This window comes from Oculina patagonica, chromosome 2 (genome assembly GCF_052425735.1).
Source record: "Oculina patagonica isolate OP01 chromosome 2, crgOcupat, whole genome shotgun sequence".
Taxonomy (NCBI): Eukaryota; Metazoa; Cnidaria; class Anthozoa; order Scleractinia; family Oculinidae; genus Oculina; species Oculina patagonica.
Genome location: NC_135759.1, coordinates 25017025 through 25032628, shown reverse-complemented (window position 1 = coordinate 25032628; position 15604 = coordinate 25017025). Strand labels below are relative to the sequence as shown.

At 38.5% G+C, this 15604-nt stretch overlaps 1 protein-coding gene and 1 pseudogene across 2 annotated transcripts in view; both read right to left on the bottom strand.

Moving 5' to 3' along the window:
* LOC144643695 (DENN domain-containing protein 5B-like) overlaps window positions 1-15604 on the bottom strand; it is a 32989-nt gene that overhangs the window by 2763 nt on the left and 14622 nt on the right. For both annotated transcript variants that reach the window (XM_078503019.1, XM_078503020.1), the window contains exons 14-23: window positions 14232-14291; window positions 13416-13484; window positions 12734-12855; window positions 11824-11969; window positions 10667-10718; window positions 10119-10185; window positions 9671-9768; window positions 2511-2585; window positions 1668-1750; window positions 6-65 (exon numbers count right to left, since the gene is read on the bottom strand). In XM_078503019.1, the coding sequence (XP_078359145.1) occupies window positions 6-65; window positions 1668-1750; window positions 2511-2585; window positions 9671-9768; window positions 10119-10185; window positions 10667-10718; window positions 11824-11969; window positions 12734-12855; window positions 13416-13484; window positions 14232-14291 (832 nt within the window). The remainder of the gene's footprint in view (window positions 1-5; window positions 66-1667; window positions 1751-2510; window positions 2586-9670; window positions 9769-10118; window positions 10186-10666; window positions 10719-11823; window positions 11970-12733; window positions 12856-13415; window positions 13485-14231; window positions 14292-15604) is intronic.
* Window positions 4206-7044, bottom strand: LOC144643736 (ras-related protein Rap1 pseudogene; annotated as a pseudogene).

Here is a 15604-nt window from a genome sequence, read left to right as displayed (position 1 = left end):
TTTACCTGTTCCAAGGCTTGACAAAGACCACCATCACCACACAACAAATACGTCAAATTTCCTCTCTGAAACAGAACGAAGTCACATGCAATATTACACACAATTTACCAGTTAAAATAGGCCATTTCCGAGTTACCATTTGCCTCCATTTCAAAACGAGTCTACGTGCGAAACCTTTCAAATGAAAATGAGTTTTACCTTCAGGTCCATTTTCATGCAAATCAAACTCATTTTCATTTGAATGGTTTCGCACGTAGACTCGTCTTGAAACAGAGGCAAATGGTAACTCGGAAGTGGCCTATTGCTCATCTGTTGTTGTTTTGCGCCACTTACACAGTCCAGCAATCGTCACCCTTTTAATTCCCACTAGGTCAAACGCAGACATTCTTCTGGTTTGTCACGCAATCTTGGTCCACTGGTAAAAGAGATAACGTGACGAACCACAATAAAGTCTGCGTATGTGAAGTTCAAATTCAGCTAAATTCGTATTTTGAATCGCTTTCTAGCGACGCGTCATTGCATTGATAAGGCAGTTGCTCTTAACGTTCTGTTTTAATTGGACGTGGACGCTTTGAGTTTCCGTACAATTCACTTGGTTTCATTTTCAGCTGTTATTTGGCCAAAAGTGTCACCGTTACCACTGCTCTCTGATTTGTTTCTTTACTACTCACAATGGCGGTATAAGTAAAACTCGTTTTGAATTCAGTGGCTCTGAAGGCCGGCGCTCAGTTACCGTATTTACTCAAATAAGCGCCGCCCCCGAATAAGCGCCGCCCTCGAATAAGCGCCGCATTTGGGACAAAAAAGATAATAAGCGCCGCCCCCGAATAAGCGCCGCAGTCCCGATGTGACGCTTATTTGAGGAATTCCGTTAAACTAGTATCAGCACTACAAAGCAACTCTAAAGCAAACTTGGACATTTTTTTTCATCAAAACCGATGTTTTGCAGTTCAATGTTGTTTTACGGCTCGCCCATTAGTTCTTCTATCCAACATTCTTGCAATACGCAGCTCTGTAAATGTTGTAAAGGCCGTGAACTTTGCCAAGACAGCTAGCGCTACTTCTTTCTTCAGCAAGAGACGAAGACTGACAATCAAAGGACGCTATTTTCAATTACTGTAAAAGATTAGATTCTTTATGGCGTCCAAATTTTAAATAAGCGCCGCCCTCAAATAAGCGCCGCCCTCGAATAAGCGCCGCATTTGAGGCGTGAAAAATTTAATAAGCGCCGCGGCGCTTATTCGAGTAAATACGGTAACCACAGTTTCTGTAGCATGAGTACTGACGGATGCCAGTCTATGACTTGACATGTTACTCCTACTACTCACAAGCAATTTTTGTCAAGTTTCCCAACAATTTGCCGGTATCCGTTTATAAGTCTCGGCGACGAGAGGCACTGTGAGAGTAAAATGTCTTGTCCAAGAGCAAAAAGCAACGACTAGGACTCAAACCTGTACCTCTCGTTTCGGAATCCAATAATTTAATCACAAGCTCAACAAACTGCCATTTGTATGATTTGACCTCCCCACCAACAATCAGGTTCTATCTACTAAATGTATTATTTATATAAAAATAGAGATAATTAAAAAGTTTATCAGTATGTAGATGCGCTGCTACAAAACCGTTAAAAAAAATAAATTACACGCGATGCACCCTAACATTGTTACCTCTTTCTCAGGCTTGTAGAAATGTTTCACGATATTGTTGACGGCATCAGCAACTCTCTCCTGTACTTCCGGGATACGAATTTCTACAAAAGAAACCAAAAGATCCACGGAATGATTAACCACGCTGGTCACTTCAAATACCATGTTCGAAGTCGTTATTATCCTTACTTAAATTTCTTTAAATGCTGGTTAATTTGGTAGTAGATCAAGAAAACATCTTCTAGTTAATTTATTATTTCAATTACGTATACCACTTGTCTTTTTGACGCTGTATTGAAATTGTGACGAAAAATTCCATGTCCAGGGTTTGTACTCTTTTGAGCTTTCGAAATTCCATGATTTTCTATGACCTTTTCTACGACTTCTCCATGTTTTCCACGACTTAAATTTGACCATTTTCGTGGAAATCATCTTTAATTTTGGGTACATTTTTACCATCTTCTTTGCGAAAAAACCAAATTTATTTTGTACTTTTTAAAAAACAACATTTTCCATGACTTTCCATGACCCACACTAAAATTCCATGACTTTCCAGGTTTTCCATGGCCCATACGAACCCTGCATGTCGATCGCTCATGAGCACTAAATGAATAAGACTTCTAGGTGATGGTCTAGGAGGGTCAGTTAAATCTTCGATTGGACCAAACAACCTTATGCCCGGCAATGATCAATGACTAATGGTCGATAATGGAGAAAGACAACTGAACTAAAAAGAAAAGGGTTAGCCTGGTAATAAACCATCAGCTCTCTACTGCAAGTGAGGTCCTGGAGTTGAAAGAGAAAGAAGTAAAGGACTTAGTTAAAACAACTAATAAGCGGGAGACCAAAAACAAGGATTCTTACTTTCGCGGTTTTTCCTGGACAAAACAGGCGAGCGTCTTTGTGGAGACAAGCGGCATACTTCTGCCAGGTTACCGTCTGTAAATCAAAAGGAAACAACAAACAGTAAGTGACAATCATAATACTAGATACTACAGAAAAGACATGTGGTTTGTTAAGTTGTATTTTATGTCACTGAGAACCTGTGAGAAATCGTGAAATTATTCGACTTTAACGTACTAAGGAAAAAAATATATCGAACCAAAAAATCAAAAACAAAACAAAACAATGCGTACCCTTTATAGCCTGCTACAAATTTTAAGAAGAGATGAAGTTTTTATTTTTCTATTTTGTTTTGTATTTTTATTTCATGGCGCATCTGTAACTAGCTTTTTAGCTAAGTGTACTGGCCACGTTAATAAAGATTGTATTGTTTTGTACAAAGCAGTGATTTTTAAATAATATGGGCGTCACACAATGGGGAAAATCTTTGAGTTACAAATAGTAAGTAAGAAAGTAAAGGCTTTATTTATAAACGAGAGTGGCACAAAATAGTATAAACACACTAACAAACTTGCGGCCCTCCTACACTATGTACAATATATATTAAATTTATACTACATCAAATCAAGGCAGCGTGCGAACAGAAGAAGGAAGGAAGGAGATACTCGCAACGTCCTTCTGCCAGTGCCTTGTCACGCAATCTTTCCTTGTTGGGCAAGAATATTATTTTATTTCTGAGCTGTAATTTTATTTATATAACAAATTTTACAGCGATGGTTTCACGAAAATGTCAAATTGAAGAAGAACATTCATAGGCAGTGATCACATTTCTTAAAAAAAGCCCCTTTTAGCCTTGCATGCAAGATCAGTGAAGGTAACGTGACTGTTATTCACGGAATTTCTCGGTAAAGCCGGACTTCCGGTCACGAGAAATTTGAAAAAGTCCCGAACTTGGTCAGCTTGGACACTTACAAACTGAAAACTCCCCAATTTACACCAGCTAAGTACTTCCGCCTTCTGGACACCTTCTGAGAATGAAACTTTCCGAGAAAAGAACATCTTATTCTTCGGATAGGGGAAGGCAGGAGAGCTACAGGTGACCCCTTGCATGAAATGTGGTTACATGGATTACAGACATTACAGTTAATTCTTATTATCTATTAAAGCCCTTCCTGCATTGCAGGAGAGCTTATCCGACGTTTTGCTTTCCAAACTGTCATAAGGATTTTTAGGCTCCATTTTTGAGGTTTCTTTACAGTAATCGTTTTCTAAACGCAAATAGTTATCTACCCAACACAAAACTCGGGATTAAAGGATTAAAAGACATGACTCATGGATTTCTTTCTTCTTACACAGCAACAAGAAAATTGATGCTTCGATTTTTACACAAAATGGACAAAATGGGTAAATTATTCACATAATTTCTTTTACTTGTGCCTTAGAATAGGAGAAGACTGGGAAAATACCAATACATCTTCAATAAAAATACAATAAAACAAAACAAAACACAATAAAATAAAACACCAGAAAGAGTTACCCCCCAAAAAACAGGGGGGGGAAAAAATAAAATAAAAAAAATATATGGGGTCCGCCCAAATAATGCCGGGAAAAAAACATACGGGAAACATACGAAGACGTTATATCGGGGTTCCACTTACTCGCAAGTAACGCAACGAAGGCAGACGACTGAAGAAGCACCAACGAAACAGATTTCCTTTCAAATAATTTATTTAACAATTGTCTCAGCTGTATCAATATTACAACCATTGTGGCATCATTTAAATTAAATTATGATCGCCTATTTACAGCATATTTACAACGTGTCAAAGTTTGCATGACATAAAATACTGTACAAAACTAAATAAAAATATATTATGAAGTAAAGGGGCGTACGAATTACATCATCTGATAAATATTTTTAATAAAAATAGTTTTAACTTAAAACGACACTCAGCAAAACTAAGAATTTGCTGACTTGCCGATCACACTCATAACGTGACAAACCGGAACATCATTCCGTCAAAATCTATTAACGCACAGCACCGGAAGTCGAAGGGTGCGAAAAATGTACCAACATTGCACAAATCTGATTTGTTCGTTCTAAAAGATCCCACTCAGGGTATTATTTAGAAATACTCTTTCTAGACAGTCTCATGTGCTTTACAGTGTTTTTCTGTTTTTTTTTTTTTTTCTTTTCTTCGCTTAAAGAGTACATTCCAAAGGCTACTGGATATAATAAATCCCACCAATCCTCTGCTGCCCAAAATTAGCGCCAGGAAGGGCGTCTCCACCTTGTGACTCATGTTGCACAACTTTACAGCAATCCTGTCTTCAAATCAATCTGTTCTGAGCTGATCTACTGATTGGACAAGTTCATCTTCTTGAAAACGGTTATAGCTGTGTGACGCTAGTTCCTCAAATCAAACCAGTTCCTAAAACAAGGTTTACCTTTCCTTCCATTCAGGAAACCGCACAATCAGGGCAAACTTAGTTTTGATCCTCTTCTCTCCGCCTTGCTCGGTGCATCGCTATTGGCCAGCGCGATTTGCGCCATCAGAGCAGTGAAAACACCGCTAATGTTGACGTCATATTTAGCCGACGTCTCAGCTAATATACAGTTTTTCCCGCGCGAGAGAGTGGAAGCCATTGCGTGGCTAACAAGTCTCTTGTCCGTTCCTGACGTCAGATCGCATTTGTTTCCCACCAATACCATGGGAACATCTTCCGTGCCTTTGGCCTCGTAAATTTCTTGTTGCAGTTTGAGCGCTTCGTCAAGCGAAGCAGGGTCGGTCACAGAGTACACAAGAATAAACGCATCGCCGTATTGTAGCGTCAGTCTTTTCATGGCAGGGAACTGATAAGATCCTGCCGTGTCCAACACTTGTAACATCGCACTGACACCTCTTCTCAAGTGGATCGATCTCTCGTACAAATCCTCTACTGTGGGAATGTAGTCCTCCGAGAATTCATTCTTGACAAAGCGCGTAACTAGGGAGGTCTTTCCCACGCCACCAGCGCCTAACACAACCACGTTAAAAACGTTCCTGGGTAGCGGTAGCTTATCTACCGAATGTCTCCACTTCTCTCCTTGTTTCTTGATTTTTGCTTTCATGCTTGTTGGCGTAAAGGCGCAAAATAACGACGCCACGGTTATCAAAACAAATCACTTTTCACCCGCTCTGTTGTCAGCCCTAACGTTTTTCTGTTGACTTGCAAGGTCGAATATTATCATGATAATGAGTGGCGGCCTATATTTATAGGGCTCTCAAAAACCAGATCCACTTGTCATCGCCTTATTTTTGGCAAGTGTGTAATTGGACAATTACGAGGGGAAAATATACTGAAAGGCTATGAAACGTTATACGACTAACCGCAGGCAAACTGACCGTGTAATTCGAGCCAGGATTACAAATCAATCATGCTCGCGATGGACATTTATCTCATTTATCAAAACTGCCAATCGATGCCAAGCATTTTTTCGAGTCTAAAGACCTTTTAAACACATTCAAATTTCACTTATGCAAAAAAAGATGACATTCCAGTGCAGAAAACGTGCAGAAATGCGCAGAGAAAATCGGATGTCTCTGATAGGTAATATACAAGCCGCAAAATTTCATCTCTTAAACTGACACCTCGTGACAGTCCTTTCCGCGTTAAATGACGTCAAAATGACGTTCTAACCCAGGGCAAGCTTGTGCAAACTTGCAGCCTGTACACACTCGGAATATTAAACATTACAAAACATGCTCTTAATCAGCCGTATTAGGAGAAAACTCTTATGTAGACAGATGTTGTATTAATTGTTGGATAAGGGAATGAACGGAATGATGAAAAAAATTGCTACGATATTTGTCACTGATTGTTGTAAGATAGGGACATTTTGGTAAATAGTATGCGATTTTTTTTTATTCCGGTTGCGAAAATTAACTTCCTTTTTTGGTTCCCCCTAGGCGTTCGATTTTATAAAAGTCCCTTGACTGTAAGAAGACAGAATTAACTGTAATCCATACGGTGTTAAATGCAGCCGCCCTGCAGCAAAACGTGGACCGAAAGTGCGTTGAAATGGCGCGCGTATTGAAATGACTGTATGTCGTAACGTCTTCAGCCATACAACAAGGGCCACTTTTCCCTGCTAGCGTCAAGGCTTCAAAAAACTACTTGCAAAACACTTGAAGGTCATGCCTGTTTACCTGAAGAACATGCAAGGAATGATAATGGTGTCCTAATCAGAGACTAAAGCACGGCAAGTTATCTTTAATTATGTCCAAAACTATTTTATCACACTTGAAAACCTAGGGCAAATATTCAAGACATACTTTTCCGCTCTGTGCACACGAACTTGAACTTTATCTTAATCAAAATTGTTTCTACTAGCTGCTAGTTCGCATGATTTCGTTCTGTTTTACCCAGCTCTCTCTGTTCGTGGGATGTCGTTGTCACTTATGTGTAGTCTTCAAGTTAAATTTTTAGTTTAGTGCCTGAGATTTTGCCTGAAATTTTTAATGAATTACTTTTCTAATGATTTCCCATTCCACTTGACAACAACGATTAATGGAGAAATTTACCCTTCCATATTTAATTCTCTAACAGACAATTTGAAAAATTTAAGTGGTGTCACGAGAGATAGTAAATAACAGGAAACGTATAATTGCAAATGCCCGGCAGTTCTTGTAATGACCGCTAAACACGACTGTCTCAGCCTGAGTCAGGGAATGCAACTTGCAAAATTAATTGGAAACTCCAGCGAAGTTATTGACTCTACTAACAATTGTGTACTATAAAAAGACATTTGTATTTCCTAATAAGATAAACATCTATCTGTAGCTACGTTTTAAAATCACTTTATGCTATAACAACATAAGAACAAGACAATCATCCAATTACCGCCTCCGCCCACTATCGTTTCTATTCGTTCTTGGGGCGATTTTTTCGGGTGTGTCTGTTTGGGGGGCGCACTTCTTCTTAGGCACTGACGAATCTGTTCGTATCGTTTCAACCTTATTCTTGTTACTGTTTTAGTTGATACTACCTTATTTTTCTTCTCGATAATCTATTATTTACGTAATTTGGCACATCCAAGAGAGGCATTGCTCGTTCAAAATGGCTTCGCGCGCTCTTTGGTAAACTGCTCTCAGCCTTAGAAACAACGCCCAAAAATAAGCGATTGAAATGTAAAGAAAACAGATTGGATTTCGAACCAAAATACAAAACACAAACTAACACTGTCGCAGGAGACACTCACTCGGCCTTTTTTTGTCACACTTGACAAATGCACTTTCTCGACCGCCGTTTATGGAATCAAAATAAGCAATCCGCTTATCAAAAAAAAAAAACACTGCAAAAAATTTATTACGTAACTGCCTTCGTCTAATTGTATTTCACAAGTTGTAGACACACAATTTGCCAAGAGTTTGACCTCGTTGGCGAGGTTATAATCACAATGTTCTAACGCGTGCCAAACTGTACGAACACATGACTTGAAGATTCGGATCGAATAACCACCTACATCTTCCGCTGTTGCAGCAAAATTCCTGTCGCAACATATAAAATAAATACGAAGAAAAGGTGTTTTTTCTTCTTTATCCCCTGTAGCTTGAGTACTTCAGTGACCTCGAAAACTGGTTGGTTATCTGCAGGTTTGTAAGCTTAAGCTCGATTTGATTCAGTAACACAAAGAACTCTTTATCCCGCAAAAATCACGCAGAATCGTGGAACGCGAGTCGACACATTCTTTGATTTCGACTTCCCCTAGCCAAGGTCACGCCAACAATAGACAACTCCAGTTTTGACTCCTTACAATCTCATTAATATAACGCATGGTCCGCAGCTAATCTGGATTATTTTTTACCGCTTGTTTATACTGGGTTTATAAGCTGCCTAGAAGGTCTATAGATAGTCCCTTCAACTCCCGGCTAGTCGGTAGCCTAGCCGTGGGCACGCAAGAAATTGCGGGCGTTAGAAAGCCTAGTCACCGTCAAAACAGTAATAAACAGTTTTCCAAAAAGGTGCATTCTTAGATCGTTAAATCTGCCACCTAGTTTCAAAGCGGTTAAGCTATATTCCCTTTCCTTCAACCTTTATAAAACAAGAATGTCCAGCCTTGTTACTTCAGCTCCATTAGCCAACTCTTCCTTTCAAGTGTCACGGCTGAGTTAAGTCTATTTTACAAAGTTTTGCCAAATACTCGCCACGAAACTTAATGTTTGCAAAGGAGTTACTTCTATGGATCTAAATGACAAACCCATAGCTGTATCACAACCAAATGTGACGGTCTTCTGGGCATTATAATCAAAAGCTACAAGCAGGCGAGATTAACTTGGAAAACTGTTCAGCCCAACAGTATTTCAAAAATACTATATCGCAATCCGTTTCAATCTTCGTCGCTTTTAACCATCCGTACCTGCTGTGTTATTGAAATGTTCCTTCACTGTTTTAAGCGGCTATTTTTATATTTCACCGAATTTGATCATTACCCATGCCTAAATTTATCTAAAATCCGTGACACAGTCCCTTAATTTAAGTAATTAAATTATACAACGCGGGAATAATATACATCATATATACCATTCATTCTAGTTAGGTAGAATTTATTTTCCCAGGAGCTTGAAAAAAAAGCTCTTTCAAGGAGGGTGGGAATTAGTTCAGTTCGTAACATATTTTCTTTAGTATTGGAAGAGGGACACGCAGTTAAATAAGAACACTGAGATTATGCACGATTAAACCCAGTTATAATGAAACTGCGGTTAGAAAAGCACAAATGACGCGTGAAACAAGTACAAATGATCCGCGATATTGTAGAGTTATTTGTTGTCTCAGTTATCTAGTTACCATGGAGATATAACTGCGCGCTTCCAATTCCTTGTTTTTTTTTTTTTTTTTTTTTTTTTTAATAACGGTTTTAATTAAGATCAGTTATGTTTATCTCTTATAAGACAGTTTTGTGTATTAACAGTATGGTTGTATGTGTTACTTGTCAAACTACAGGACAACTACGTCAATGAAGGGTAATACCACCACGTATGTACACGTAAAACCAAACAGTGGTCAAAAGCCCCGAACAAACGTTCCCAAGCACATGTGCGGTTTGTTGAGCAAGCAAAATTTTCATCATTTGCTGCAATTTAGATAAGCCATTCATTTTAGTTAAGACATATAAGACATATTAAATGATTAAATGTTACCTTCTTCAGTCCCCTTGGTCTTCATTAGCTCCGCAACAAGTAGCCTCTCTGTACTACCGTCATCCATGTTCTTCGCCAGCCAACGCCCACAAGAGAACCTGCATGACCAGAAACACGTTACCATGGAAATATGCAACAGACTTAACAGCCATGCGCACAAGTGATGAACATCATTTTAGGAGGCGGCATGGCCTAGTAGTTGGGGCGTTCGACTTGTAATCCGGAGGTCCCGGGTTCAACGGTCCTGTCACCAGATGGATTTGTGTTTGGTTGACCCGAATTCAACTCCTCCACGGTTTGTAAATAGCCAACTAATTAGCCTCCTGCCAGTTGGGGTATATAACAAGCTTCTGTTCAATTTATATTTGTTTAACTATTTACGGTGCCCTCAATTAGCACAGAAATGCTATATACAAGATTGTTGATTCATAATAAGAACCGTGCTCACCTGTAAATATGTGACGTCACTTCATTCTTGATGATGATTTGCTCGATAAACCAACCAGGGCTGTAACCTGAAATAACAATAACTTACGTGCATAAGGTCGTGGGTTAGAAGATTGTTTTAGTTTTCCTTTGCTTTACAATATGGTCCAAATGGAAACTGATTTGAAAAGTTTCAAACCAAAACCAAATGTAAACAAGTTTTATTTACGCTTGTTACCTTACATTCATCTAGTACTAGCTGTGAGAATTTGAAAGTTTATGTCATTTGTAACACAGTTGGTGTAATTCCTAGATGATGATCACTGCAGGGTTTGACAAAGATGTGCAACTAAGTAGGCCGGCGTCGTCAAAAAATGCTGTTCAGGCAACAGTCTCCAACACAGTTAGGGCAAGTGTAATTCCAAATTCGATCATTTGCAACTAATCCCAGTAAATTCCTCCACTTTACAGAACACTATTCTTTTAGACTGTGCAAGGGAAGTATTTAAAGTAATCTAACGTTAAAATCACTTCTAAGCACAACTTTGATCGTGGCGTGATTTGTTTTACCTGTATTATCGTGCCCTATTCTGAGTGTCGTCAAAACTCCCAAGTTTGCATGCTGTCGACAGAGAAGAGTTAAACATTCACTACAGAATACTGCGTTGTGTTCTTGGGCAAGACACTTAACTCTCACAGTGCCTCTCTCCACCCAGGTGTATAAATGGGTACCGGCGAATTTACTGCTGGGGGGTAACCCTGCGATGGACTAGCATCCCATCCAGGGGGGAGTAGCAATACTCCTAGTCGCTCAATGCTACGGAAACCGGGATAAGCTCCGGCTGTATGAGCCTCATGGCTCGGAGACAGACTTTACTTTTTTTACTTACAGAATGCTGAACTTGGTAAAATTATTTCCCTGAGCAACTAAGGAGACGGTAGTAAACTCCGTCTAGTGTAAAATGATGGCTATCACAATCTGATCTTTTTTCAAGGGTGTCTAGTGGGTTCTAAACAGAAAAATGTGTGGCCAGCATAGCGAGTGGATCAAAAGTACAATAGTATCATGATACCGAGAGAATGCCCGAAAAAAGATTAACCAGGGAAGAAAACGAGTTTCTCCATTCGTAGTTTCAAACAACAAATTACGCTTCGTGGCATCAAGTACTCATTTCTGTGTTTGCTAAACGTCGCGTACCTCCGGAAAAAAGATTAACCAAGGAAGAAAACGAATTTCCTTATAAATGCCGTATTTATTCGATTAAGCGCCCAACCTCGAATAAGCGCCCACCCTGAAGGCAGGAAACGTAAATAAGCGCCCAGCCTCGAATAAGCGCACACCCCCCACCCCACAAAAAAACTGAAGTGCACAAGAGGAGTATTGATTATTGAAATTGACTAAGTACTACTAAGAAGACTTCCCCCATGACCGAGTTTTCTTTGTATTTTACAGAAACTTTCAATGAACAGTTAAAATTCTGCTTTGGTACATTTTCACGTTTTGTTATTATTTATTTGTTTTCTTACGAAAAAAACTTTACTATTTGCTGAAAATCGTGAACATTTAATAAGCGCCCAACCTCGAATAAGCGTCCACCTCGAATAAGCGCCCACTCTCAAGGTCCCAAAATTTAATAAGCGCTCAGGGCGCTTGATCGAATAAATACGGTAGTTGCGCGCATCAAGAACTCATTTCTGTGTTTGTTAAACGTTGCGTAGTTCCTTACCTGAAATCTGAACTCGTTCTCATTCTTGGGTACGTTCATAACACCTGTGTCTGTAATACTGCCTGCCAGAGTCATCCATGACTGTGCTGTGGTGGTACTACCACCCAACTGCTTACCAGTCTTGATCACCACCTTGTAGGTAATGGCTGTGGGAATGAATTTTTCAAATGAATAAATGAATAAATAAATGAATTTCCCAATCTTAGCAAACCTTTTTGGTTTTGTTATCACGTCTTTCGTTTTTTCCTACCTTGGCACACTATAAGTATAATACCGAGGTTACCTTCGATTTTCGACATCGCAAAAAATGTTTTAATATATCGTGACGTATAGCTTTTTAACTCTTATACTTGGTGTCCAAGATATAAATTTCAAAGGAGAAAGAAGGAAAGGAGAGACGAACTCTGTCAAAGTGTCCATGAATTTCAACAACGATTTTGTTGTTTGCTTGCAACAACGATATTGTCGCGCGAAAAATCGAACAACGAGTAACATGATACCGGGGACGATTTTGCGCGCAACTTTTGACTCGGCAACACGTTGCGAGTTTTTGAACCCAAGTCAAAAACTCGCAACCTGTTGCCAACATTGTTGCGCCAAAACTCGTTGTTGTAAGTTGTCCCATGTCAAATAACCTTTATGCAGATCAACTCACAAGGGATAGGGTAAAATATCGAAAAACACCACGTTTCACGTGTTCACAACCTTAATGGTCTCATTGAGGCTGCCAGTGCAGCTTCTACTGAACATGCTTTACTCTAAAACTGTTTCATTTAAAATCCATCGATCAGAAATCATTTTTATCGTCCAATTAAGGTGAATTATATCTCTTTTTGCTCTTGATTCATTCGATCGTAGTAAAGATTACTTAGACAGCAAACATTGAAAAAAAAATAAACGAAGTACTGACCTGTGTTCTGAAAACCATTTGTAAAGCAAAAGAAGTCGACAGCGGTGAGTGAAAGAAGATGATACAAGAACTGCTCTTTTTCCTCGTCTGTCCGTAGGAAGGCGTACTCCTTATATCTCTCACTGTAACAAAAATTTTACAGTTACAACACTATCAGTATTTAGGGTAGACTAAGACCAGTACTTATCCCGTTCGACGGATTTTAAGGACTCCTCGTAGGTTATAATTTGCATTAAAAGTGTTTTTTTGAGTGATCTTTGAAAGCCATAATGTATTCGATTTTGTCTTTGCATAAAATGTTGAGGATTACCTTGTTCCCAGTGGCTAAAAGAAAGAACCTGGGAACGAGGTGGTTTATTTCGTAACTTACAGCCATGACGATTAGCTCTGTAATTAATTCTGTTGACACCTACATGAACACAGGGTTCGTACCCTTTTCAGTTCACAAACAATTTTCCAGGACTTTTTAAAGAAACAGATGGATTTTTTCAGGACTCCTAAATTCACATTTACCCTTTCACTCCAATATCTGAATATTTTTTCTCCTTACTATCTGCACACTTCTTATAATGTAAGTTTTGAGAATTCAGTTGTTTCTTGCTTCGGCCACAATAAAATTCCAGGTTTTCAAGGGCCCGTACGAACCTTGTGAACATCACTCAAAAGTAAAAAGGCTTCATACCTGAGAAGATTTGTATGTGAAAGAATTTGCTTCAGGTGTTTGGACAGCACTTTCTTCTCTAGAGCAAGTCTTGAAGGAGAAATGTAGAAACATACAGTTAAATTAAACCTTGGATGTCAGGAAAGTATTCCCCTACTGCACAGAATTTTACGCGTAATTAGGGCGCGCACAAAGACAAAATGGCGGTTTTTCTTTGCGGCTTGGTACGCGAGAAAGATAAATTGTCGCTTTCTCGTAAATGAGTACGGCGACCTATCAGTTTTTCTCTTATTTGAGTGTTTCGACCACCTTGAGATCTTATTTTGTAAAATGAAAAAAAAAAAAGAAAAAGAAATTATTACCGGAAACGTGAACTTATTCAGTACTCGTAAAAAGATAATTACAAGTGGCCTCGAGAACACGGCGTGCATGGGACATATTGAGTCACTGTCGATGCATGCCTTTAACATGAATCATACATTTAATTGTTCCTTGACATAGGTCGATGCAGTTCATCTGCTGTTGTACACGTATTTCACGCTTTGCTTTCCCTCTATTTTTTCTGCTCTCACGAAGCGTTAGGTGAACGTAAATAAAAACGTTTCTGGAAGCTGTTAATTTAAGGAATTATGTGGTGCATGTATATACAAGGTCCCCCTACTCCTAAAAGAATACAGGAACCCCCTCCCCACCTTTTTCCAAAATAAAAGTTCCCATAAACAGCCAATAGACAAAGTTTGAGTGAAAAATCTATGGGTAGTTTTCTTTCGATGGAATAACGTTAAATTTAAGCACATGAAATGGCTCACACATTTTTACTTACATCACATGACTCACCTGATCCATGCTCGAGCATGTCCAATATCTGTCTTGATTTCAGACATACTCTGTACGTGACTAGTAAAAAAAAGTAGTTATCATAAAGTACATAATACGTCAAGCTACCAACACTGTGTTCAATATAATAACTTAGATTTTTAATTTCAAGTCTGCAAGAGCAAAATTAATGGAAAGTGACTACACTAAAAGACATGGATAGCGTAGACTAGTCATGTTTTCCCATTGTGAGTTATGTTTAATTATGTAAATTACTAGCCAAGGGTTAGATGTAAGACTAGATATATATTGTAAAAAAGTTCTGAGAAACCATTTTGAATGAGCTATAAAATAAAATATTGTATTGTGTTGTATTATAGTAATAAACGATGTAAGGTGGAGGACATGGGAGATGCTTTGCTTTGATCCAAAAGGGCGATCTTTGCTCACGTCATTGTATACATTTTGCCTCATTAGCATACAACTTTGCGTAGAGAAGGCATCCTGCTATACCCAAAATAACTCCAGAAGTTTAAAAAGCTTGTGAAACTTAATAATCGGCGAAATTTTCAGCTCTTTACGTGAAACACTGAAGGAGATAGCTTTCAAAAACTGCAAAATGTTTGGGTGGCAAAAGCGTTAATGAGCCCATAATTTTTTTGTAAAATTCTGAGTTTTCAAACCCGCGCCAAAATTTATAGCAAAAGTTAATTGTCATTGTGTCATGTACTAAAAAAATATATTCATTATTCATAACTGATATTTTTGTAGCACGAACAGAAACCGAGGTGCTTATGCTAATGAGACAAATATTTTTTAAAACAAAGATTCCCCCTACAGTGTGAATTGAAATGAAGTGAAAGACTTTATTTAATAGGGTCATCCGTAACAGTAACTTAAGTTACTGATAAACTTGGGGCCCTCAGCTTAAAATAATTAGAATGCTAAAAATATATTATTTAAAATAAAATGCTAAAATATGATATTATTTACAATAAAATACTTAATTAAGTTACTATTAAAAATGGTTACAAATAATAAAACTGGACTTACAATTACAAACATACTACGAATAATAAGAGTAAATTAAAGAAAAAAAAAGTTAAAAAATTCCATTAGTTTTCTGAGAGTTAAAAATAGTATTACATAATTTAGCCTTAAACGAGTGTATGAGTAGCTGGCAGATCCCTGGCCAGCTAGAAGTCTCACGTTTGGAGCCCCACCCATAAGCACCAAAGCTGCAAGAGATAGTCTGCGAAAACTGGCGTGGAAGCAAGGAAAGTGACTTTTCCTGCTTCTACCCAAGTTCCTTGCTTCTTTTTGTTTTCTTCCAACTCTTTCTTGTGACCATGCCACTTAGTTGTTGCCGGTCGATGATGATGATAAACTGACCA